Below are 27,086 nucleotides of genomic sequence, written 5' to 3'. Positions count from 1 at the left end.
TCCCTCAGACGGCACTGTATCAAAAACCAACATCAATCTCTAAAGGATATCACCACATGGGCTCAGGAACACTTCAGAAAACCACTGTCACTAAATACAGTTCGTCGCTACATCTGTAAGTGCAGGTTAGAGCTCTACTGTGCAAAGCGAAAGCTATTTTTCAACAACATCCAGAAGCGCCGCCGGCTTCTCTGGGCCTGAGATCATCTAAGGTGGATTGATGCAATATTGAAAAGTGTTCTGTGGTCTGACGAGTCCACATTTCAAATTGTTTTTGGAAATATCCGACATCGTGTTATCCGGACCAAAGGGGAAGCGAACCATCCAGACTGTTATCGACGCAAAGTTCAAAAGCCAGCATCTGTGATGGTATGGGGGTGCATTAGTGCCCAAGGCATGGGTAACTTACACATCTGTGAAGGCACCATTAATGCTGAAAGGTACATACAGGTTTTGGAACAACATATGCTGCCATCTATGCGCCGTCTTTTTCATGGACGCCCCTGCTTATTTCAGCCAGTCAATGCCAAGCCACATTCAGCACGTGTTACAACAGCGTGGCTTCGTAAAAAAAGAGTGCGGGTATTTTCCTGACCCGCCTGCAGTCCAGACCTGTCTCCCATCGAAAATGTGTGGCGCATTATGAAGCGTAAAATACGACAGCGGAGACCCCGGACTGTTGAACAACTGAAGCTCTACATAAAACAAGAATGGGAAAGATTTCCACTTTTAAAGCTTCTACAATTAGTTTCCTCAGTTCCCAAACATTTATTGAGTGTATTTAAAAGGAATGGTGATGTAACACAGTGGTGAACATGCCCTTTCCCAACTACTTTGGCACGTGTTGCAGCCATGAAATTAATTCTAAGTTGATTATTATTTGCAAAAAAAAATAAAGTTTATGAGTTTGAACATCAAATATATTGTATTTGTAGTGCATTCAACTGAATATGGGTTGAAAAGGATTTGCGAAAATCATAGAATTCCGTTTATATTTACATCTAACACATTTTCCCAACTCATATGGAAACGGGGTTTGTATATTTCCTGCCTGCAGGTTCCTCGCCATTCCTTCATGGGGAATCAAGCCATCAAGATATTCGCTCCATTTAACGACCAGGTTAGATCCAGATGAACCAGTATAAAGGAAAGGTAGGTGACGCTGCGTGGATGCTGATAGCTTTTATTTTTTTTTTCCTGGTGTCAGCATGCAGGAGTGGCACTGTCCGCTCTCGTCCGGGCTTTGGACGAGCTCAACATGGTGGCCATTGTTCGCTACGCCTACGACCGGCGCTGTAACCCTCAAATAGGAGCAGCTTTCCCTTGCATCAAACAGCACTATGAGGTGGGGTTAAAAGCTCCTAAAACTTCTTTTATTTCCAAAAATTGAAAGACATGCACCTGGGGATAGGTTGATTGGCAACACTAAAATGGTCCCTAGTGTGTGAATGTTGTCTGTCTATCTGTGTTGGCCCTGCGACGAGGTGGCGACTTGTCCAGGGTGTACCCCGCCTTCCGCCCGATTGTAGCTGAGATAGGCTCCAGCGCCCTCCGCAACCCCTGAAGGGAATAAGCGGTAGAAAATGGATGGATGGATAAAAGCTATATATTAGTGTCCTTTTACTAAGTAATAAAATAAAGGCTTTTGTGACATGCTATCAATCTCTAGCTTAAGACTTATTTCAGAATCTATTTAGTAACACTTTTATTTTCTTGTTGTGTGCTTTATCCGTGCAAGGGGTTGATCTCTTAATGAAAAATTATTCAAAAATGTTTTAAAGGGGACCTATGAGCATATTTGTACAAATGTTACCATTTTGGATATTTTGCCAAAGCATCAAATCATAAAGTTAATGCAGTTTGGCGTGAGCTTGCACGTATCTTTGGATGCCCCTGCCCACGGTGTTTTGTAGTCTGGCTACGTTGTGACATCACAGTTAGGTGGACGTACTTATTTGGACATCAGGTAAAGCTATTAGCCAGAGGGGGAGGAGCTCTGTATTAAGTTAAAGTTAAAGTACCAATGATTGTCACACACACACTAGGTGTGGTGAGATTTGTCCTCTGCGTTTGACCCATCTCCTTGTTCACCTCCTGCGAGGTGAGGGGAGCAGTGGGCAGCAGCGGTTCCGCGCCCGGGAATCATTTTTGGTGATTTAACCCCCAATTCCAACCCTTGATGCTAATTAAGTGCCAAGCAGGGAGGTAATGGGTCCCATTTTTATAGTCTTTGGTATGAGGCCAGCTGAGTTTGAGTACAGACAAGAAAAGGTAGGATAAAGTATTATGTTTATGTAATGTTGTTTTTTTGTGCATGCAGTGACATAAATGCTGCTAAAAGATGCTTTTTTTACGTAGCTCTGTAATCAATCAGAATGTGCAGGTGTACCTAATGGTTTGACCAAGTGAATCGATATAACTTTCATAACATTTATTTTTGACCATGTCTGAAACATTTTTTTAGAGGTCATCTCCAATATACTGTATTGTGTATATTCTAACAGTGTACACTTTCAGTCGATGAATTATGATACATTTGGAAAGGGTGGGGCGTGGGGTCATTCGCAATATGAGAACGCCTCCACAAACAAACATCTTGCAGACCTATGCAGAAAGGTTTGAAATGTAACTGTGGAGAAAAGTGTAGGCACCATTTTCTCCAAAGCATATCCAATACATATTATGCACAGCAATGAAGGAGATAAATAAAAAAATTAAATGAAAATGAAATATTAACTAGTGTGTCCAATGGAGATCATCATAGGTCCCCCTTTAAGTGTAATAGTTTCGTGTCGGCATTTCCACAGAAGGACCATTGTCATTTATAATTTCACAATGCATTTTCTGATTGTGCTAACGCAACACATGCTGCTCTCTACAGTGTCTGATATACGTCCAGCTTCCCTTCATGGAGGACCTCAGCCACTTCACATTTGCTCCTTTGGACAGCAAGAAATTTGCCCCCTCTGGTATTGTTTCTTGATGATATTATTGTACTTAAACCATTGGTACATAAGAAAGCAGCTTTTATTACTTTTATTTTCAGTTCAGTTCAGTTTTATTTTATTTTGAACATGCATACTAAGCAATATAATTCATCACATATATAATATTTCTAGTAGTTCTATTAAAGGACTAGGAAGAGGCAGAATTTATTTAATCCTCGCTCTTTTCATTATAGCAATTTTATCCCTTTTCTTTGTTCTCTGTTTGTAACAGAACAGTAAATAATATACCATAAGTAAGGAAACAAATATTAAATACATAAATTATCATTTTCTAGAAAAAAAAGGTTCAAGGGTTTCATCATATTTGTTCTTCTTTTTAGTTGGTGAACATTTGTAGTTTGAACAGTCTTACTGGTGCTCTGATTTATTTGCTTAATGCATTCCAAAGTTTAATTCCACATACAGATATGCTAAAGTTTTCAAGTGTTGTACGCGCATACAAATGCGGTTTAGCTCGGTTGGTAGAGCAGCCGTGCCAGCAACTTGAGGGTTGCAGGTTCGATTCCCGCATCCGCCATCCTAATCACTGCCGTTGTGTCCTTGGGCAAGACACTTTACCCACCTGCTCCCAGTGCCACCCACACTGGTTTGAATGTAACTTAGATATTGGGTTTCACTATGTAAAGCGCTTTGAAGGTAGAAAAGCGCTATACAAGTACTACCCATTCATTTGAGTCACTAGAGAAAAAAAGCGCTATATAAATATAATTCACTTCACTTCACTTCTTACCCAGTTCATGACCAACCCTCTGATGCCATAATGTTCTAATTTGTTTATTAAGATACTGTGATTAATTGTGTCATTATTTTGTTAAATCCATAAACACTGCAGCAGCACATTTATTACTATCTAGTGCATTGGTGATCTCTTCCGTTATTTCGATTAATGCCATTAATGTTGAGATGTATTGGTTGTCTGCGAGTGTTTCATTTTTATTTGTAAATTTGTCCAATCTATTAAACTGTTTTTCAATAATTTTAAAAAATTCCGGAAGTAGAGAAACAGGTCTGAAGTTTGTAAACTGGTGTTTGACACCAGTCTTATAAATTGGTACGACTTTTGCTATTTTAATTTTATCTGGGAATTTCCCTTTTAAATGATAAGTTGCTGATATATTTTAAAGGTTCTGAATCTCTTCAATAACTTTTTTTATTGTTTCCATATCAATTTTGTTACAATTAGTTACGTTCTTGGTTTAAAATTTTTTCACATGATTCATTATTTCCTCTTTTATCGCACCTTATAGGAAAATTGAGTGGGGGTTTCCGTCTATAGTGTCATTCAAGTACTCAACTGACTCAGGACCGGGAATCTTTTCTTCCAGATTTGGTCCAATGTTCACAAAGTACTTATTGAAGCTTTCAACTATTTTGTTCATATTGTCATGTTTTACATTTCTATCTGAATTCCAAAGCATTTTGATTGGCAAGATGCACTCCCTGGTAAAAAAAAAAAACACCTGGATTTTATTTAGCAAATAGCGTTTGGAGGTCAGGTCTAGGTTCAACAATCTTATGTGTCCAAAGAATGAGGTTAGCGGAACATATTGAATGACCAGGTTATCCTCCGAACCTACTCCGAGCAATAGAGTCCATTTACGCAGGAACAAGGGCCAGGGTGGCAGGAACTTGGCTTCGCGCTGACACCAAGGAAGTCGAGTCGACAACCGGCAGTGGTTCTGACGGACCTTGACTATGCAGATGACATCAGTCTGCTCTCCAACAACGTGGAACAAGGACAAGTACTACTACACAGGCTAGAGCTAGAGTGTGCCAAGGTTGGCCTTAGGCTAAATGCCAAGAAAACTGAGGTAATGACCTACAACATTCCACCAGAACATCAACCTCTGGTAACAGCAGGAGGCACTGTGTTGAAAGAAGTTGAGGACTTCAAGTACCTGGGCGCATGGGTCAACTGAACTGAGCAAGATCTTAAAGTGAGGAAGGCACTTGCATGGAGGGCCCTGAACGGCATGACCAATGTATGGAACTCCAACCTCCCCCGCCAAATCAAACTCAGCTTCTTCTACGCGATAGTTGAGTCCGTTCTCCTCTATGGCAGCGAATGCTGGACCCTGAAGCCAAACCCTGGAGAAGTCTCTGGATGGTTGCTATACTCGACAAGAGTGCGCACGTAACCAACAGAATCCTCTACAAGGGAATAGCAAGGGTGAGCGAGAAGATTGCTGTAAGGAGAATCAATCAATCAATCAATCAATGTTTATTTATATAGCCCCAAATCACAAATGTCTCAAAGGACTGCACAAATCATTACGACTACGACATCCTAGGAAGAACCCACAAAAGGGCAAGGAAAACTCACACCCAGTGGGCAGGGAGAATTCACATCCAGTGGGACGCCAGTGACAATGCTGACTATGAGAAACCTTGGAGAGGACCTCAGATGTGGGCAACCCCCCCCTCGAGGGGACCGAAAACAATGGATGTCGAGCGGGTCTAACATGATACTGTGAAAGTTCAATCCATAGTGGCTCCAACACAGCCGCGAGAGTTCAGTTCAAGCGGATCCAAGACAGCAGCGAGAGTCCCGTCCACAGGAAACCATCTCAAGCGGAGGCGGATCAGCAGCGTAGAGATGTCCTCAACCGATACAGGCGAGCGGTCCATCCTGGGTCTCGACTCTGGACAGCCAGTACTTCATCCATGGTCATCGGACCGGACCCCCTCCACAAGGGAGGGGGAGACATAGGAGAAAGAAAAGAAGCGGCAGATCAACTGGTCTAAAAAGGAGGTCTATTTAAAGGCTAGAGTATACAGATGAGTTTTAAGGTGAGACGTAAATGCTTCTACTGAGGTAGCATCTCCAACTGTTACCGGGAGGGCATTCCAGAGTACTGGAGCCCGAACGGAAAATGCTCTATAGCCCGCAGACTTTTTTTGGGCTCTAGGAATCACTAATAAGCCGGAGTCTTTTGAACGCAGATTTCTTGCCGGGACATACGGTACAATACAATCGGCAAGATAGGCTGGAGCTATACCGTGTAGTATTTTATACGTAATTAGTAAAACCTTAAAGTCACATCTTAAGTGCACAGGAAGCCAGTGCAGGTGAGCCAGTATAGGTATATATGTATGTATATATGTATATAAAGGTATATACAGTATAGGTATATATGTATGTATATATGTATATAAAGGTATATACAGTATAGATATATATGTAGGTATATATGTATATAAAGGTATATACAGTATAGGTATATATGTATGTATATATGTATATAAAGGTATATACAGTACAGGCGTAATATGATCAAACTTTCTTGTTCTTGTCAAAAGTCTAGCAGCCGCATTTTGTACCAACTGTAATCCTTCAATGCTAGACATGGGGAGACCCGTAAATAATACGTTACAGTAATCGAGGCGAAACGTAACAAACGCATGGATAATGATCTCAGCGTCTTTAGTGGACAAAATGGAGCGAATTTTAGCGATATTACGGGGATGAAAGAAGGCCGTTTTAGTAACGCTTTTAATGTGTGACTCAAAGGAGAGAGTTGGGTCGAAGATAATACCCAGATTTTTTACAGAGTCACCTTTTTTTATTATTTGGTTGTCAAATGTTAAAGTTGTATTATTAAATAGAGGTCGGTGTCTAGCAGGACCGATAATCAGCATTTCCGTTTTTTTGGCATTAAGTTGCAAAAAGTTAGCGGATATCCATTGTTTAATTTCATTAAGACACGCTTCCAGCTGACTACAGTCCGGCGTGTTGGTCAGCTTTAGGGGCATGTAGAGTTGGGTGTCATCAGCATAACAATGAAAGCTAATACTGAGACTTGCAGGACACTGCCAAAGACATCAGGAGCTGCCAGCCAGCAAATTGGTGCTGTGGGAACCAACACATGGGCATCGGTCAAGAGGACGTCCCACACAGACATACATGGACGTACTCAAGAAGGATGCAGGACCTCAGAGTACCAAGGAACTGGCCAAATGTTTGGAAAATCGGGATGACTGTAAGCAACGACGGAAGGCTCGTCTGAGGACGACCTAGAGAGAGGTTATTCTAGCACTATAGTCCAAGATGCCAGGGATCATGGTGCTCAATTTGTAAAAGAGTGGTTCGGTGGTTCATTTTTTTCGATGGATTGGCCACACGAACCCCTTGCCGGAGAAGACTTTGCTCATTAATCCGAATCTCCCGTCATAAATCCTTAAGATAGACAGAAATAAAAGTGACATTGCAGAAAGTTGTGGAAACAATGTCACAACGAATGTTTGCTGCAGTCACCGCCGGACATTGTAGTAAACAATCGTTTTTTTGACCTTCCCAATCTGAACTGATATTCCGTCTTTCCAGACACGCAGCTGCAGGCTGTCAACTCTCTCATTGATTCCATGATGTTGGTGGAGCTGGATGAAGATGGAGATCTAAAAGACATGGTCAAAGTCCACCGCATTCCCAATCCGGCATTCCAGAGGCATTTCCAGGTAGGATACTGTGCACTTTTTTTCTTTTTTTTTTACCTCCGCGCAATCAGTCTAAAAAAATGTTTCTTCTATATAGCCTCCTCACTCATTTACTGCACTTACATGCGCACTTGGCTTGCACTGTCACTGCAACCGGACAAAGACATCAAAGCTGACTCATTAACGCATCATTAATATACAAACCCCGTTTCCATATGAGTTGGGAAATTGTGTTAGATGTAAATATAAACAGAATACAATGATTTGCAAATCCTTTTCAACCCATATTCAGTTGAATATGCTACAAAGACAACATATTTGATGTTCAAACTGATAAACATTTTTTTTTTTTGCATATAATCATTAACTTTGGAATTTGATGCCAGCAACAAGTGACAAAGAAGTTGGGAAAGGTGGCAATAAAAACTGATAAAGTTGAGAAATTATTATCAAACACTTATTTGGAACATCCCACAGGTGTGCAGGCTAATTGGGAACAGGTGGGTGCCATGATTGGCTATAAAAGCAGCTTCCATGAAATGCTAAGTAATTCACAAATAAGGATGGGGCGAGGGTCACCGATTTGTAAGTAAATTGTCGAACAGTTTTAGAACAACGTTTCTCAACGAGCTATTGCAAGGAATTTAGGGATTTTACCATCTACGGTCCGTAAAATCATCAAAACGTTCAGAGAATCTGGAGAAATCACTGCACGTAAGCAATAGTATTACGGACTTTTGATCCCTCAGGCGGTACTGCATCCAAAACAGACATCAGTGTGTAAAGGATATCACCACATGGGCTCAGGAACACTACATAAAACCACTGTCAGTAATTACAGTTGGTTGCTAGATCTGTAAGTGCAAGTTAAAACTCTGCTATGCAAAGCAAAACCCATTTATCAACAACACCAAGGAACGCCGCTGGCTTCGCTGGGCCCGAGCTCATCTAAGATGGAATGATGCAAAGTGGAAAGTTTTGTGGTCTGATGAGTCCATCCATCCATCCATCCATTTTCTACCGCTTATTCCCTTCCGGGGTCGCGGGGGGCGCTGGCGCCTATCTCAGCTACAATCAGGCGGAAGGCGGGGTACACCCTGGACAAGTCGCCACCTCATCGCAGGGCCAACACGGATAGACAGACAACATTCACACTCACATTCACACACTAGGGCCAATTTAGTGTTGCCAATCAACCCATAGTGGACCAAAAATACCCAAAAAAATATCTCTGGAGCCGCAAAAAATTAAAAGCATTATATAAATGTTATAATGAAGGCAACACATGATATAAGTGTCCAAATTAGCTATTATAGCCTACTATCAAAATGACTGTCGCATGTTAACGCATATCTTTGTTGACAGAAATGTTGACATTTAATATTTATTCCACATATTTTTACAACATTGGAAAACATTAGTAAAACGGAGGCTTCTCAGAGGGTGTGATAACTCCTGGAAATGACTGGCTTAGAATGGCCAAAGGTATGAATACGTATGTGTCTCCAAGGTAAATGAAACGGCAGGCTGTCTTCTTCTAGTGGATTTTCTTACACTCTTTGCAAACTGTGTAACATTTGTTGTGGTCTGGAACAACATGGCAGAAAGAAAACTATCAGAAATGCAGCTAGTATTACATACAGATAATGTGTCATGAGGCATGCAAATATATATTAAATACACTGAGGACATAAGTAAAGGAAATTAAATGAGCTTAAATGGTAAATGGGTTGTACTTGTATAGCGCTTTTTTACACCTTTTTAAGGAGCCCAAAGCGCTTTGACAGTATTTCCACACATTCACACACTGATGGTGGGAGCTGCCATGCAAGGCGCTCACCAGGACCCATCAGTAGCAAGGATGAATTATCTTGCCCAAGGACACAATGGACATGACTAGGATAGTAGAAGGTGGGGATTGAACCAGTAACCCTCAGATTGCTGGAACAGCCACTCTACCAACTTCGCCACGCCGTCCCCAAATATACCTACAAACGAGGCATAAGGATGCAATATGTACGTACAGCTAACCGAAATAGCTTGTTAGCATCAATTAGCTTGCAGTCATACACTGATCAAATATGCCTGATTAGCACTCCACACAAGTCAATAGCATCAACAAAGCTCACCTTTTGTACAGTATAAAACATTTGGTGGACAAAACAAGACAAAGAAGGAGTGGCATAGAACACGTCTTTCTGTGGCAGCATCGGAGAAAGTTATAAATGTAAACAAACTACGGTGAGTTCAAGGACTCCCGTAATTAGTGGAATAAAACGTTGCTTGCCAATTGATTGAGTTAAACAGTGGGATTTCTAATTATTAGGAAGGTTTGTGTCATGTTTGTCCTCTTATAGAAACTATATTTAAAAAAAAAAACATATTTCCCCCCCACCTTTTCCCATTTTCATACATTTTTGAAAAATCCAGGGAGCCACTACGGTGGCGCTAAAGATGTAGTCGCAGACGCCCTGTCTAGTTAATAAAGTGGAACCTTGGATTGCGAACTTAATTGGTCTTTGAACAGGGTTCCTCAGTAGAAAAGTCTGTATATTGAAGCAAATTTCTCCACAAAAAACAATGTACATGTTAATAATGGGTTCCAGCCTAGACAAGTCCATTTTTTGGTAAAGGTGTGTTCACTTAGAACACAATATAAAGCGTTGAATACTGTAAATCAAACAAATATAACAAGGGGGTGTTGGATCAACTTTCTATTTAATAACAAAGTAAAAAACAACAACTAGCTGAACCGTCCTCGTTTGTAGCTACCCTGCTGACACCCACACACACACTTAGTTTGAAATCAATCAATCAATCAATGTTTACTTATATAGCCCTAAATCACTAGTGTCTCAAAGGGCTGCACAAACCACTACGACATCCTCGGTAGGCCCACATAAGGGCAAGGAAAACTCACACCCAGTGGGACGTCGGTGACAATGATGACTATGAGAACCTTGGAGAGGAGGAAAGCAATGGATGTCGAGCGGGTCTAACATGATACTGTGAAAGTTCAATCCATAATGGATCGAACACAGTCGCGAGAGTCCAGTCCAAAGCGGATCCAACACAGCAGCGAGAGTCCCGTTCACAGCGGAGCCAGCAGGAAACCATCCCAAGCGGAGGCGGATCAGCAGCGCAGAGATGTCCCCAGCGGATACACAGGCAAGCAGTACATGGCCACCGGATCGGACCGGACCCCCTCCACAAGGGAGAGTGGGACATAGAAGAAAAAGAAAAGAAACGGCAGATCAACTGGTCTAAAAAGGGAGTCTATTTAAAGGCTAGAGTATACAAATGAGTTTTAAGGTGAGACTTAAATGCTTCTACTGAGGTGGCATCTCGAACTGTTACCGGGAGGGCATTCCAGAGTACTGGAGCACGAACGGAAAACGCTCTATAGCCCGCAGACTTTTTTTGGGCTTTGGGAATCACTAACAAGCCGGAGTCCTTTGAAGGCAGATTTCTTGCCGGGACATATGGTACAATACAATCAGCAAGATAGGATGGAGCTAGACCGTGTAGTATTTTATACGTAAGTAGTAAAACCTTAAAGTCACATCTTAAGTGCACAGGAAGCCAGTGCAGGTGAGCCAGTACAGGTATATATGTATGTATATATGTATATAAAGGTATATACAGTATAGGTATATATGTATGTATATATGTATATAAAGGTATATACAGTATAGGTATATATGTATGTATATATGTATATAAAGGTATATACAGTATAGGTATATATGTATGTATATATGTATATAAAGGTATATACAGTACAGGCGTAATGTGATCAAACTTTCTTGTTCTTGTCAAAAGTCTAGCAGCCGCATTTTGTACCAACTGTAATCTTTTAATGCTAGACATGGGGAGACCCGAAAATAATACGTTACAGTAATCGAGGCGAGACGTAACAAACGCATGGATAATGATCTCAGCGTCTTTAGTGGACAGAATGGAGCGAATTTTAGCGATATTACGGAAATCACACAACTCCTTAACTTTAACAGTCACAATAATTAGGAATAAGAAATTGAATCCACTTTACCTTGTCCGTTAATCTCCTTTGCGTGTAGTCAAAGAGAGGGCGAGGTGGGAGAGACAGTGTCGACAACGCTGTGGATACTTCGTGGAAGTTTTTAAACCAGACATCGCTTGCCAGTTGCTTTATTTGGAATCATATCAAGCAAGCAAAACTAAAAGATAATTGTTAGAAAATGTTAAAAAAACATTTTAAAAAGGCAGACAAAGTAGCCATAGTAACAGACGCACGGCTCTGCTGACGGAGATTGATCAACCCGGTCTGTGTCTGTTAGTGTAAACTGAAAAATTGGACAATGAGGGGTTTGGTAATTGAGGTTCTACTCAATTGTGCAGTGGAAAAGGGGCAAAACTGTAGATCACGCTGAGGTTTTTTTTGCAGCTTAAAAGTCTCATGACAATTATTTTCCCCAATACCATTAAACACTTTGCCCAATCCAACATCTCTCAGTGCCTGCATCATCGGGCCGTCCGCCCCGGCACCTCCTTACCCCCCATAGAACCATGGCTGACGGCTTTACTCGACCGCCCAGAGGTCATCAAGAATCGTTGTGGAGCGCCGCTGGAGGAGGTGAAAAGGCTGTTTCCTCTCAATGAGGTGGAGAAGAAAAAGAAGCTGAAGACCAGCGCTCAGATCTTCGGAAAAGAGTAAGTTTTGTTTCGGATGTAGTATGTCAGTGGTTCTCAAATGAGGGTACGCGTACCCCTGGGGGTACTTGAAGGTATGCCAAGGGGTACGTTAGATTTTTTTAAAAATATTCTAAAAATAAAAACAATTCAAAAATCCTTTGTAGATTTATTTTTTGAATAATACTTCAACAAAATATAAATGTAAGTTCATAAACTGTGGGGGAAAAAATACAACAATGCAATATTCAGTGTTGACAGCTAGATTTTTTTGTGGACATGTTCCATAAATATTGATGTTAAAGATTACATTTTTTGTGAGGAAATGTTTAGAATTAAGTTGATGAATCCAGATGGATCTCTATTACAATCCCCAAAGAGGGCACTTTAAATTGACGATTACTTCTATGTGTAGAAATCTTTATTTATAATTGAATCAATTGTTTATTTTCAAACAAGTTTTTTGTTATTTTTATCTTTTTTTCCAAATAGTTCAAGAAAAACCACTACAAATGAGCAATATTTTGCATTAATAAATCAGAAACTGATAACATGGTGCTGTATTTTACTTCTTTATCTCTTTTTTTCAACCAAAAATGCTTTGCTCTGATTAGGGGGTACTTGAATTAAAAAAATGTTCACAGGCGGTACATCACTGAAAAAAGGTTGAGAACCACTGTAGTATATAACAGCAGGCTTTCAATATGATTGACAGTTATGAGGACTTGGGGTAGCAGAGTATATTCTTACGGCAGATGGCGACGGCATGGCGCCGTTGAGAGTGTGGCCGTGCCAGCAATCTTAGGGTTCCTGGTTCAATCCCCACCCTCTACCAACCTTGTCACGTCCGTTGTGTCCTTGAGCAAGACACTTCACTCTTGTTCCTGATGGGTTGTCGTTAGGGCTCCCGCCATCAGTGTGTAGTGAATGGGTGAATGTGGAAATAGTGTGAAAGCGCTTTAATTACCTTGAAGGTAGAAAAGTGCTATACAAGTATAACCCATTTACCATTTATTTACTGAAGGTCTGACTGTTTATTGATAGGCTCCAACATCACTATTACCCTGAATGGGCTAAGTGTCTCGTCCACGCATGCCTTTATGCTTTATGGACCTTGATTTGGGCACCAGGAAGAATACAATTCCCCTAACTCAGGGGTAGGGTGGCTCTTTTGATGACTGCATCTGGCTCTCGGATAAATCTGAGCTGACATTGCTTAACACGATAAGTAATGAATAATTCTACTTGTAATCCATCCACCCATCCATCATCTTCCGCTTATCCGAGGTCGGGTCGCGGGGGCAACAGCCTAAGCAGGGAAACCCAGACTTCCCTCTCCCCAGCCACTTCGTCTAGCTCTTCCCGGGGGATCCCGAGGCGTTCCCAGGCCAGCCGGGAGACATAGTCTTCCCAACGTGTCCTGGGTCTTCCCCGTGGCCTCTTACCGGTTGGACGTGCCCTAAACACCTCCCTAGGGAGGCGTTCGGGTGGCATCCTGACCAGATGCCCGAACCACCTCATCTGGCTCCTCTCCATGTGGAGGAGCAGCGGCTTTACTTTGAGTTCCTCCCGGAGGGCAGAGCTTCTCACCCTATCTCTAAGGGAGAGACCCGCCACACGGCGGAGGAAACTCATTTCGGCCGCTTGTAACTGTGATCTTATCCTTTCGGTCATGACCCAAAGCTCATGACCATAGGTGAGCATGGGAACGAAGATCGACCGGTAAATTGAGAGCTTTGCCTTCCGGCTCAGCTCCTTCTTCACCACAACGGATCGATACAACGTCCGCATTACTGAAGACGCCGCACCGATCCGCCTGTCGATCTCACGATCCACTCTTCCCTCACTCGTGAACAAGACTCCTAGGTACTTGAACTCCTCCACTTGGGGCAGGGTCTCCTCCCCAACCCGGAGATGGCACTCCACCCTTTTCCGGGCGAGAACCATGGACTCGGACTTGGAGGTGCTGATTCTCATTCCAGTCTCTTCACACTCGGCTGCGAACCGATCCAGTGAGAGCTGAAGATCCCGGTCAGATCAAGCCATCAGGACCACATCATCTGCAAAAAGCAGAGACCTAATCCCGCGGTTACCAAACCGGAACCCCTCAACGCCTTGATTGCGCCTAGAAATTCTGTCCATAAAAGTTATAAACAGAATCGGTGACAAAGGACAGGCTTGGCGGAGTCCAACCCTCACTTGTAATCACAGTGTTAAAAATAACGTTCAAAATATAAAACATCCTCATGCATTTTTATTCCATCCATCCGTTTTCTACCGCACCTGTTCAAGAAGTTGCGTTAATGGTAAGAAGTTATTAATTTATTATTGGTTAGTGTGGGGCATGCACTCCTGGATGTTCTTCAGACCACCAAGCACCGACATGAGAGCCTGTTTCAGGGCTACAATATTGTTACATTTTTTAATAAGTCTCTCAGTTTCTTTCCAGCAATTGTCTTTTTCTCTTTCGTTCTCGCTCGCGCTCTGGCTCCAGCCCCAACCCCGTCTCTCCTCCTGGCTGCTGCTTATAACAGAGCGACAGGTGATTAGATAACAAGGCCCAGGTGGGCCAGCTACGCACCTGTCGCTGATTTGGAGGCCGATCCTGGCCACACCCCGCTTCACTGCAGGCCCGCAGGCCACGCCCCCATCCACAGTTAGCTTCAGAATAACAATGTTATTACAAAGAATAAGATACCTATTATACTCTAGAAATGTTGGTCTTACTTAAAAATGCACGTGTTAAGTTGTGTTCAGTGTCAAAAATAATATTATATGGCTCTTATGGGAAAACCTTTTAAAATATTTGGCTTCTTGGCTCTCTCAGCCAAAAAGGTTCCCGACCCCTGCCCTAACTCTTTGGAACAAAGTGTCTTTCTCAACCCTTCGTTGATCCCGTCCCTAAGCTGATTGTTTTTTTAATTGCACTGTTTTTAGGTCATGAAGCTGTACAGCAAGGGTGTTTAAGATTAGTTATTTACTCCTCTTCTATCTGACCTTCCTGCTTGCAGTCCTGAGCAGCCGGATGCCAAGAAGGCAAAAGGAGACTGTGCTGAGGAGGAAGGGGAGTATAATCTGGCTGACATTTCGGAAGGCTCCGTTACTTCGGTAAGATGCTAGGTGGGAAATGGGGAAGGGGTCTGCTATAAGAAGACTGACCCCCCCACTCTAACCTCAATCCTCCTCGCATACAGGTTGGTAGAGTCGATCCCGCCCGGGACTTCTGCATCCTCATCAGGCGAAAAACGCTCCCATTCCAGGGAGGTGAGGTCACCATTATCATGACTAATGGGCATCTCTTGTGATCCTCTTTATCTTTGTTTGGTTGTGATGACTTCCCCTCCCCTTCTCCACCTCCAGCCTGCGAGCAGCTGACTCACAGGATAGAGCAGTTGCTAGGCAACAAGAACACACAGTACTATATGAAAAGCATCACCTGTATCCAGGCTTTCAGAGAGCAGTCAATAAAGGTAAATAAACATTTCCCATTTAGGGATATATCCGCAGGTGCTTCTCTTCTGGGTCACGCGAGTCATTTCGTCAAGAGAGCCAGTTCTCGCCAGTCGAATGTCCTTCTCTTAGCAAATGTCTGAAGAATTCAGAACGTTCCTTATCTCTGTGCACACAGCTGGGGAATGCTGATCCGTACAATGACTACCTCCAGTCCCTGAAAAAGAGCATCCCGAGCAAGGGCCTGGAAGTCTTCTGGGACCTGCTTGTCCAAGGTACACTAAACAAACAGTGTGACGTTACAACATTTCCAAATAGTGTTTATGAATTGAGCTCAGGAAATATGTCTGCCACTTGATCTTTAATTGTTGGGTTTTCTTGAGCTTAGTCTGTTTTTTTCCTGCTGAACAGATGCCGTATCTCTTATTAGCCAGGACGAGGTGCAAGGAAGTTCTGTGTCCAAACAGGAAGCCACGAAGGTGACTTCTCACACATTTAATGCCACCCTTCATTGTGCACCCTTCTGATTGAGGTCTGCTGTATCTTCAGTTTTTGCTTGTTGAGGAGAAGAAAGACGAAACAGCCGCAATACCTGAAAATGACACCGGCGACGTCGATGACTTGGTAAATATATTTACAAGGAATTGTGGCCCATTGGGGGGGAAAAAAAAACTTCAATAATTTGCATCACTGCTTTAATGTCCCCGATGGTTCGGGCCTAATCTTCAATTCAAACACTCAAATCTTCTTCCCCTTCTCCCTCTTCCTGTGCAGCTGGACATGATGTAAGAAAGAAGGCAATGGGAGCGTCAGGAAAAAAAAACAAAGCAAAGAATGCGTCATTGTTTAGCCGTCCAAAGCAGTCCAGTCGTCCGTTGTTCTGCCTCCCACACGGAGACCTCTTAGTACTTTTGGATAAACACCGCTCTGGACAAGACTCGTATTTTTGTTTGTTTTATTATTTTTCTAATGATTGGTGAATGAGGTCTTCAAAAAAACATTACAGTAGAATGAAGCACAGTGTCTGTTTATTACCTGAAAACAGATGTATTGTGTAAGAAGCACTTAGGATGAATATACTGTAGTGTCAGATTGTACAGTGCATGGAGGAATTGTAAATGCCATTAAAGACCTACTGAAAGCCACTACTAGTGACCACGCAGTCTGATAGTTTATATATCAATGATGAAATATTAACATTGCAACACATGCCAATACGGCCTTTTTAGTTTACTAAATTGCAATTTTAAATGTCCCGCGAAGTGTTGTGTTGAAAACGTTGCGGTATGATGAAGCTCGCGTTTGACGTCTCGGGATGTAGCGGACATTATTTTCCAGCCCGATCCAAGCTATTAGTAGTCTGCTTTAATCGCATAATTACACAGTATTCTGGACATCTGTGTTGCTGAATCTTTTGCAATTTTGTTTAATTAACAATGGAGAAGTCAAAGTAGAAAGATGGAGGTGGGAAGCTTTAGCCTTTAGCCACACAAACACAGCTGGTGTTTCCTTGTTTAAAATTCCCGGAGGTGAAGCTTTACTATGGACCAGAGCGGTCAAGCAAACATGGATCCCGACTACATGTCTACCGGCAGTTTTCGGTGAGAAAATTGTGGTATAAAGTCGCCTCTTACCGAAGATCAGCAGAGCTTGCGCTGTCCATTCAGCTGCCGTGACTTCCTTCAGAGACTCTGGCATCAAGACACCCGTGGCCACACCCCTCCGACTTCAGGTACTATTTAATCTCACTAAAACACTAGCAACACTATAGCAGATAAGGGATTTTCCAGAATTATCCTAGTAAATGTGTCTAAAAACATCTGAATCGCTCTCACTTGCCCTCGCCTGTTTGTTTGATTTTTAAACTTTTTATTTATTTATTCATTTTTTCTAGTCCTTCACTATCAATATCCTCATCCACGAATCTTTCATTCTCGCTCAAATTAATGGGGGAATTGTCGCTTTCTCTGTCCGAATTGCTTTTACTGCTAGTGGCTCACATTTATATGAGGATGTGAGGAGCCCTACAACCAGTGACTTCCGGTACAGGCAAGGCTTTTTTATTAGCGACCAAAAGTTGCGAACTTTATCGTCGATGTTCTCTACTAAATACTTTCAGCAAAAATATGGCAATATCGTGAAATGATCAAGTATGACTCATAGAATGGACCTGCTATCCCCGTTTAAATAAGAACATCTCATTTCAGTAGGCCTTTAAGATCAGTTGCACCAGTACGAGATTCATGTCTCCAATGTGGTTTCTTTTAACAAACCCACCGGAGGAAATGGTCAAACAAGCCCGACCGCCACTCCGACCAGTCATTTCCTCTGAATATGGCGTTCTCATCCCCCATGGCCAGCTTCATCAAGACTTCTTGATCCACATCCATTCCCGCAGCGATTACCGTGGGGACCACCTGTGCCTTACGCATGGCGCTGACCGCCTCATCCAGGTTCTTCCTGTCGGTGAAGCCGTCTGTGATGAAAACGAACGCGATCTCCGCGTGGCGTCTGGTCTGGCGAGTCGTTCCCTTGCCGAGTATTCTGCCGATGGCGTGTGTGATAGCCGGCCCCACGCTCGATGCGGAGTCCAGGTAACTTAGAGGCGCTAAACCGTCGGCGATGAGACCGGGGTCGTGCGTGAGAGGGAACGCCACAAAGTTCTTGCCCTGCTTACCGTATAGCATCAAAGCCAAGCGAGCTCGCAGGCGATCTGTCCTGCTCCGGGCCAGTACCAGTCTGTCCTGCAACTTTTGCAAGAACTCACGAACGTGACGGAAGTTCTGTGCCCCGAGGCGCTCGGACCCATCAAGCAGGAATACTAAATCCACTGGCCGCTGGGCACAGGGCGCCACATCAGGCTCTACGGAGACAGGCAACAAATGAGTAATGGCTTGAATCTGAAGTAGACATTAGTCAGACTCAGGGTCAGGGTGTCAAATTTGAAACTGCTGTTTTGGCTTTCTGCTATAACAACCTCTGTTGCAGCTCTGACACTACCTCAGAAGCCAGAATATCATTTTGTCCCTGCATTCAATGCTGACAAAAACCCATTTAAGGATACAAAAATACCTACCACTCTTGCAGGGGAGATCGGGGCACACAACAACTGGATCTGGAAGGGAATGCAAGTGGTTAAAACACAGACTTCTGACATTTAATATCATGAACGGTAACCACTGACCAGGACACAGCACAGTCTCCATTTTGTCTATAAAGTCTTCAGCCACCAAATCAACAAAATTCTTCATCCCAGTGACTCGCTCCTTTCTGTCACAAGCTATAGACCCCAGAATCTCGTCATCTTGGGACTTTCTAAACATGTCTCCTACACCGATTGCGTTCACTACAACGCTACTGTCCTGGCAGAGGTACTTGAGTAGATCTTCATCGTCGCGCGGGTCGAAGCGTCCGTCTGTGATCACAACCACGGACACTTTGGCTCGGGCTCGCTTGCCGTCCCTGATGAGATGATCGTAGGCGAACTTGAGAGCCGAGGGCGTGAAGGTGCCCCCGGCGATCCACTGTAGATTCTTCACGGCCGTTTTAAAAGCAGACATGGAGTTGATGTTGGGATCGTCCAGACGAACGGCCTCGAAGGTCCCGTTGTGACTGAACTGCACGACTCCGACTCTCGTGCCTGAAAGAAGCACATTCGTAAGCTCTGGGATAGAAAATAGACATAAACTGATCTGCCAACTGAAACTTCTTTATCTTGAATGGCAAACTCTTGTCACCTAAAGGGGAACTGCACTTTTTGGGGGAATTTTGCCTCTTTATAGCTCAGGGGCTGCATGGAGGAAAAGCCATTCTCACGTGGGCTGGACGGGTAAAATCATGGCATGATATCTTAAAAATACAACTACAACAACTTCCGATTGTTTTCTTTGTATCACTTCAGCCCAAACTAGAACAAACACAAATAATCCTCTTCATAAAACACAGTGAAGAACACAATTTAATTTAGACTTAATATTAGTGTACCTGCAGAGCAATTCAACTTTTATAAATCACAGCCCATCTAGGATTAAACAAAAAAATGCATTACTGAAAAGTATTTTATGGAATAACTACCGGTACCTCATTTTGTCATCCAACAAACCATACAAACTGAGCTAGAAACTATTCAAGACGGTTGAGTTACTCCCTGCCTGTGTGTTGGTGTACAAATAAAAGCTGTAAAATGTGTGAACAAAAGCAACAAACCAAAAATAAAAACTTACTGCTGCTGCCCACTGCTCCCTTCACCTCCCAGGGGGTGAACAAGGGGACGGGTCAAATGCAGAGGACAAAATTCACTACACCTAGTGTGTGTGTGTGTGACAATCATTGGTACTTTTAATTTAACTATTTTAGCTTTAAAAAACTGACAGTATTGTAGTAAATCACACGCTGTTCACTTTCTTTCAATTTGCACAGAAGACAATCATTTTCACAGAACTAGTATCAATGTGCAGCATTCTAAGTGGACTTACCAAGTGTTTATTTTACTCCTGTTTGCTTTACTATGTACCTTTAGCTTGGTATACTTGCTCACCTAACAGAATTGCTATCGCGACATCTAGTGGACACATTTAGAACACCAGTTTCTTTAATTAAAAAAATGCAGCTCAATTTTACACTTGGCAAACTCATCTCGCGGGGTGGATTGAACCTGTTCACGGGCCTCATGTTTGACATACTTGTTCTAAATAGTAAATAATTGTGATCAAAAGTCTGCTTACAATTGAGCCAATGAGAGCTGATTTATTCTGCCTAACAAAGCCCTTAAAAAATATTGTAGCCTCATATATGTAATGTAGTAATATTATGTCATATTTACGTATTATCCTCATTTTAAACATACGCAACCGATTAATTTAAACCAGGGGTCGGGAACCTTTTTGGCTGAGAGAGCCATGAAAGCCAAATATTTTAAAATGTTTTTCCGTGAGAGCCATATCATATTTTTTAACACTGAATACAACTAAATGCGTGCATTTTTAAGTAACACCAACATTTTCAGAGTATAATTAATCCCGTTTTCTTTTTAATAAGTGTTATTCTGTAGCTAACCAATAATAAATAAAATACTTCTCACCATTAATGCGACTTCTTGAACGGATGGATGGATTAAAATGCAGGAGAATGTTTTGTATTTTGAACATTATTTTTAACTCTGATTACCAGTGGAAATATTCATTTCTTATCGTATTAAGCAATGTCAGCTAAGATTAATCTGAGAGCCAAATGCCAAATGCATCCATTAAAAGAGCCACATCTGGTAGGTTCCCTACCCCTGATTTAAACAAATGCATCATGACTTTTGTTTTTCCTTCAACATCGCTGATTACTAGTCAGTGCAGACTTCATCAGAGCCAACAAAGAAAATAAAACATCGCTTACTGCAGTGGTTCTCAACCTTTTTTCAGTGATGTACCCCCTGTGAACATGTTTTTAATTCAAGTACCCCTTAATCAGAGCAAAGCATTTTTGGTTGAAAAAAAGAGATAAAGAAGTAAAATACAGCACTATGTCATCAGTTTCTGATTTATTAAATTGTATAACAGTGCAAAATATTGCTCATTTGTAGTGGTCTTTCTGGAACTATTTGGAAAAAAATATTTAAAAATAACTAAAAATGTGTTGAAAAATAAACAAGTGATTCAATTATAAATAAATATTTCTACACAAAGAAGTAATCATCAACTTAAAGTTCCCTCTTTGGGGATTGTATTAGAGATCCATCTGGATTCATCAACTTAATTCAAACATTTCTTCACAAAAAAAGAAACATGTCCACAAAAAAATGTAGCTGTCTACACTGAATATTGCATTGTTGCATTTATTTTCACAGTTTATGAACTTACATTCATATTTTGTTGAAGTATTATTCAATAAATATATTAAAGGATTTCTGAATTGTTGCTATTTTTAGAATATTTTTTTAAAATCTCACCTACCCCTTGGCACACCTTCAGGTACCCCCAGGGGTACGCGTAACCCCCACTTACTGTACAATGTCTTCTGTCATTAAAGTGCCGACCAATAAAATCTTGCTATTTTCCTGTGTAGATGACGAATGACTCATAATCCTCTCGTGGTAAAGCGGGGTGGAACCGAGCACCTTTCTGTGTCTTTCTCACCATTTCTGAGTCTAAATTGGCTGTCAAAGTGTACCAACTCATCAGAATACCTCGTCATCCGTCTACTACCCAGGTGAGAGGCATTATTTATGATTCACAATAAACCTTCACCAACACTGTGGCGAGGAAGCAGCTGACCAGCTGGTGATGTCAACATTGGCACGGCGACCCTGTAAATAGTTAGTCTGCGTTAGCGCTTATAATAACAATATCAATAATACATTTAAATGGAGTATTGATGGCGGTTATTTAGTGGCTTTTATGGGAGGAATAGAGGACCTCCCATAGGTAAGCAAACCTTCATTTACGAGTCAGAATGCATTAAAAAAAACATCCATCTGTTTTGTTCTTTATAGTGATTGTGAACGATAGGAACAATTCCCCCCAAAAAAAGTCCAGTTCCCCTTTAAGGCGTTTTTATGGCGACATTCACAAGGCAATCTTACCAGTCGGAGACGAGGGGTCACTGGCCATTGATCCCAGACGATTAATGGTGTTAATTACAAAGTTCTTTTCCAAGGTGAAGTTGGTCAGACCGACACTCTCCGAGCTGTCTATCACAAATACGATGTCCAGAGCACCGCAGCGCCTCTCACAGTCTGAGACGACAAAGATAAGCAGGCCAAAAAAAAAAAAAGTCATCTTAATCGACCGCTTCCTGCGCTCATGTTTCATTAACATAGTAGTCATGATTGCTCACCACAACAACCACAAGTCTCCCTGATGTATGTCATGACGTCGCAATCCTGCAGTGACAAGTGATGCAGTTAGACTGTAAACACTCCAAATCAATCTCGCCCACTCTCGACTATAAATAGTACAGAATAGAATGGACTATATCGTCATTATATTTGCATATAACGAGATTAGAGACTCCAACGCAAGGTGCGGTAGTGGGAACAAATATGGGGTTAAATAAATAACACAAGAGGTAATAAAGGGAAAAAACTAACAATTGAAATCAACAGATTACTATAAAAATAAACAGACAGTTGTTTATAACATTTTTTCTAAGTAAACCTCTGCATAACACTCTGGGCTCATTAAAATTGAAGAAAACAAAAAAAGACAAATATTGATCAAACTTTAATATTGGCCCTAGTGTGTGAAGGTTGACTGTCTATCTGTGTTGGCCCTGTGATGAGGTGGCGACTTGTCCAGGGTGTACCCCGCCTTCCGCCCGATTGTAGCTGAGATAGGCGCCAGCGCCCCCCGCGACCCCAAAAGGGAATAAGCGGTAGGAAATGGATGGATGGATGGAGATTAAAGACTCCAACTCAAGGTGCGGTAGTGGGAACAAATATGGGGTTAAATAAATAACACAAGAGGTAATAAAGGGAAAAAACTAACAATTGAAATAAATAGACTACTATCCAAATAAACAGACAGTTGTTTATAACATTTTTTCTAAGTAAACCTCTGCATAACACTCTGGGCTCATTAAAATTGAAGAAAACAAAAAAAGACAAATATTGATCAAACTTTAATATTGGCCCTAGTGTGTGAAGGTTGACTGTCTATCAGTGTTGGCCCTGCGATGAGGTGGCGACTTGTCCAGGGTGTACCCCGCCTTCCGCCCGATTGTAGCTGAGATAGGCTCCAGCACTACCTGCGACCCGAAAAGGGAATAAGCGGTAGAAAATGGATGGATGGATGGAGATTAAAGACTCCAACTCAAGGTGCGGTAGTGGGAACAAATATGGGGTTAAATAAATAACACAAGAGGTAATGAAGGGAAAAAACTAAAAATTGAAATAAACAGACTACTATAAAAATAAACAGACAGTTGTTTATAAAAAAAATTCCAAGTAAAACTGCATAACACTCTGGGCTCATTGAAATTGAAGAAAACAAAAAAAGACAAATATTGATCAAACTTTAATATTGGCCCTAGTGTGTGAAGGTTGACTGTCTATCTGTGTTGGCCCTGCGATGAGGTGGCGACTTGTCCAGGGTGTATCCCGCCTTCCGCACTAATGCAGCTGAGATAGGCTCCAGCACTGCCCGCGACCCCAAAAGGGACAAGCGGTAGAACATTTATGGATGGATAATATTTTGGTCTGGACCAGAAAATATTTAAAGTGCACCATCCATCCATTTGCTACTGCTTATTCCCTTTGGGGTCGCGGGGGGCGCTGGTGCCTATCTCAGCTACAATCGGGCGGAAGGCGGTGTACACCCCGGACAAGTCGCTACCTCATCGCAGGGCCAACACAGATAGAAAGACAACATTCACACTCACATGTCTTTGGAAGTGGGAGGAAGCCGGGGTACCCGGAGGGAACCCACGCATTCACGGGGTGGTTTAGCTCGGTTGGTAGAGCGGCCAGCAACTTGAGGGTTGCGGGTTCGATTCCCGCTTCCGCCATCCTAGTCCCTGCCGTTGTGTCCTTGGGCAAGACACTTTACCCACCTGCTCCCAGTGCCACCCACACTGCTTTAAATGTAACTTAGATATTGGTTTTCACTATGTGAAGCGCTTTGAGCCACCAGAGAAAAAGCCCTATATAAATATAATTCACTTCACTTCACACGGTGAGAACATGCAAACTCCACACAGAAAGAGCCAGAGCCCGGGATTGAACCCCAGACTACTCAGGACCTTTGTATTGTGAGGCAGACGCACTAACCCCTCTGCCACCGTGAAGCCCTAAAGTGCACCAGTTTTCCTAAAATTAAAAACAAGAAAAGTCCTTATTAAAGTATAAATATTTTTTTAACCGACTTGAACACTGAAAAATACAATTAAATAAACTCAAGCGGCCGAAATGAGTTTCCAGGTCTCTCCCTTAGAGATAGGGTGAGAAGCTCTGCCATCCGGGAGGAACTCAAAGTAAAGCCGCTGCTCCTCCACATGGAGAGGAGCCAGATGAGGTGGTTCGGGCATCTGGTCAGGATGCCACCCGAACGCCTCCCTAGGGAGGTGTTTAGGGCACGTCCAACCGGTAGGAGGCCACGGGGAAGACCCAGGACACGTTGGGAAGACTATGTCTCCTAGCTGGCCTGGGAACGCCTCGGGATCCCCCGGGAAGAGCTAGACGAAGTGGCTGGGGAGAGGGAAGTCTGGGCTTCCCTGCTTAGGTTGTTGCCCCCGCGACCCTATCTCGGATAAGCAAAAGAAGATGGATGGACAGAAAATATTTAAAGTACATCAATTTGCCTGAATTTACAAAAGTATATATCCTTTTTTTAAACTCCATATTGTCCATATTTGAAGTGAAGTGAATTATATTTATATAGCGCTTTTCTCTAGTGACTCAAAGCGCTTTTACATAGTGACACCCAATATCTAACTTACATTTAAACCAGTGTGGGTGGCACTGGGAGCAGGTGGGTAAAGTGCCTTGCCCAAGGACACAACGGCAGTGACTAGGATGGCGGAAGCGGGGCTCGAACCTGCAACCCTCAAGTTGCTGGCACGGCCTCTCTACCAACTGAGCTATATAAATGTTTTGACCAATTTCCATCCATTCATTTTTTACCGCTTATTTGGGGTCAGGGGTCAGCTACAATCGGGCGGAAGGCGGTGTACGCCCTGGACAAGTCGCCATCTCATCGCAGGGACAACACAGATAGACAGACAACATTCACACTCACATTCACACACTAGGGACCATTTAGTGTTGCCAATCAACCTATCCCCAGGTGCATGTCTTTGGAGGTGGGAGGGGCCTATCCCCAGGTGCATGTCTTTGGAAGTGGGAGGGGCCTATCCCCAGGTGCATGTCTTTGGAAGTGGGAGGAAGCCGGAGTACCCGGAGGGAACCCACGCAGTCACGGGGAGAACATGCAAACTCCACACAGAAAGATCCTGAGCCTGGGATTGAACCCAAGACTGCAGGACCTTCGTATTGTGAGGCAGACGCACTAACCCCTCTTCCACCGTGGAGCCTTTTTGACCAACTTAATACTATTTAATACTTAAAAATGTAATTAAACTCATTAAATAATGATACATTTAAATTGTTCAGCATAATTAGGAGCTAAACAAATAAAACAAATTAATCTACAAAACAAATATTAAAAACAATTTGTGCTGATTTTTTTTAATCAAAATGAGGAAGTCAGGATTAATGGCTAAAAAAAATTAGCATGTTTTCTAATACACTGCTTTTCGAAGCGGGGTTTGAAGCATGATACTGATAAAGCATGTTCACCCCCTCCAAAGGGCTACCTAAAAGATGTACTCACAGTGAGTGCAGGATCACCCTCTGGTCCATGGCCACCCTGCACACATGCAGCACTTAGCAACACACTTGTCAAATGTCAGTGTCGTGTGTACTGGTACTCGTTGCTCACCTCGGGCCCCGGGTCTCCTGTTGGTCCTCTGGCTCCGTGCTCCCCTGCCTGACCTGGCTCCCCCTGAACAAAGAAAATCAAAACAGGCACAAGTAAAGCTCGCGCTGCTGTTATGTTTTAAATGTACGTCGATGGACCCCTCGTGTGCATTGGTTGGGGACATCTCTGGGCTGCTGACCCGTCTCCGCTCGGGATGGTCTCCTGTTGGACTGGACTCTCCCTATTATGTTAGATCCACTATGGACTGGACTCTCACTATTATGTTAGATCCACTATGGACTGGACTCTCACTATAATGTTAGATCCACTATGGACTGGACTCTCCCTATTATGTTAGATCCACTATGGACTGGACTCTCACTATTGTGTTAAATCCACTATGGACTAGACTCTCCCTATTATGCAAGATCCACTATGGACTGGACTCTCACTATTATATTAGATCCACTATGGACTGGACTCTCACTATTATGTTAGATCCACTATGGACTGGACTCTCACTATTATGTTAGATCCACTATGGACTGGACTCTCACTATTATGTTAGATCCACTATGGACTGGACTCTCACTATTATGTTGGATCCACTATGGACTGGACTCTCACTATTATGTTAGATCCACTATGGACTGGCCTCTCTCACTATTATGTTAGATCCACTATGGACTGGACTCTCACTATTATGTTAGATCCACTATGGACTGGACTCTCACTATTATGTTAGATCCACTATGGACTGGACTCTCACTATTATGTTAGATCCACTATGGACTGGACTCTCACTATTATGTTAGATCCACTATGGACTGGACTCTCACTATTATGTTAGATCCACTATGGACTGGACTCTCACTATTATGTTAGATCCACTATGGACTGGACTCTCACTATTATGTTAGATCCACTATGGACTGGACTCTATTATGTTAGATCCACTATGGACTGGACTCTCACTATTATGTTAGATCCACTATGGACTGGACTCTCCCTATTATGTTAGATCCACTATGGACTGGACTCTCCCTATTATGTTAGATCCACTATGGACTGGACTCTCCCTATTATGTTAGATCCACTATGGACTGGACTCTCACTATTA

The 27,086-nt window shown here is 42.6% G+C and overlaps 2 protein-coding genes across 4 annotated transcripts in view; one reads left to right on the top strand and one right to left on the bottom strand.

The window, feature by feature from the left end:
• Nucleotides 1-16,708, top strand: part of xrcc5 (X-ray repair complementing defective repair in Chinese hamster cells 5) — a 49,001-nt gene extending 32,293 nt beyond the window's left edge. Inside the window, exons 10-21 of the mRNA XM_061880099.1 lie at nucleotides 1,058-1,120; nucleotides 1,208-1,345; nucleotides 2,882-2,969; nucleotides 7,333-7,463; nucleotides 11,938-12,134; nucleotides 15,125-15,221; nucleotides 15,308-15,377; nucleotides 15,474-15,583; nucleotides 15,742-15,838; nucleotides 15,975-16,042; nucleotides 16,113-16,187; nucleotides 16,338-16,708. Of these exons, the coding sequence (XP_061736083.1) occupies nucleotides 1,058-1,120; nucleotides 1,208-1,345; nucleotides 2,882-2,969; nucleotides 7,333-7,463; nucleotides 11,938-12,134; nucleotides 15,125-15,221; nucleotides 15,308-15,377; nucleotides 15,474-15,583; nucleotides 15,742-15,838; nucleotides 15,975-16,042; nucleotides 16,113-16,187; nucleotides 16,338-16,352 (1,149 nt within the window). The 3' untranslated portion in view covers nucleotides 16,353-16,708. The remainder of the gene's footprint in view (nucleotides 1-1,057; nucleotides 1,121-1,207; nucleotides 1,346-2,881; nucleotides 2,970-7,332; nucleotides 7,464-11,937; nucleotides 12,135-15,124; nucleotides 15,222-15,307; nucleotides 15,378-15,473; nucleotides 15,584-15,741; nucleotides 15,839-15,974; nucleotides 16,043-16,112; nucleotides 16,188-16,337) is intronic.
• LOC133538460 (collagen alpha-2(VI) chain-like) overlaps nucleotides 16,575-27,086 on the bottom strand; it is a 45,892-nt gene continuing 35,380 nt past the window's right edge. For all 3 annotated transcript variants that reach the window (XM_061880097.1, XM_061880095.1, XM_061880098.1), the window contains exons 22-28: nucleotides 25,988-26,050; nucleotides 25,880-25,915; nucleotides 22,389-22,434; nucleotides 22,135-22,287; nucleotides 18,748-19,203; nucleotides 18,640-18,678; nucleotides 16,575-18,426 (exon numbers count right to left, since the gene is read on the bottom strand). In XM_061880097.1, the coding sequence (XP_061736081.1) occupies nucleotides 17,828-18,426; nucleotides 18,640-18,678; nucleotides 18,748-19,203; nucleotides 22,135-22,287; nucleotides 22,389-22,434; nucleotides 25,880-25,915; nucleotides 25,988-26,050 (1,392 nt within the window). In that variant the 3' untranslated portion in view covers nucleotides 16,575-17,827. The remainder of the gene's footprint in view (nucleotides 18,427-18,639; nucleotides 18,679-18,747; nucleotides 19,204-22,134; nucleotides 22,288-22,388; nucleotides 22,435-25,879; nucleotides 25,916-25,987; nucleotides 26,051-27,086) is intronic.

This window comes from Nerophis ophidion, linkage group LG19, assembly GCF_033978795.1.
Source record: "Nerophis ophidion isolate RoL-2023_Sa linkage group LG19, RoL_Noph_v1.0, whole genome shotgun sequence".
NCBI classification, from domain to species: Eukaryota; Metazoa; Chordata; class Actinopteri; order Syngnathiformes; family Syngnathidae; genus Nerophis; species Nerophis ophidion.
This window is presented reverse-complemented; position numbering and strand designations above follow the sequence as displayed.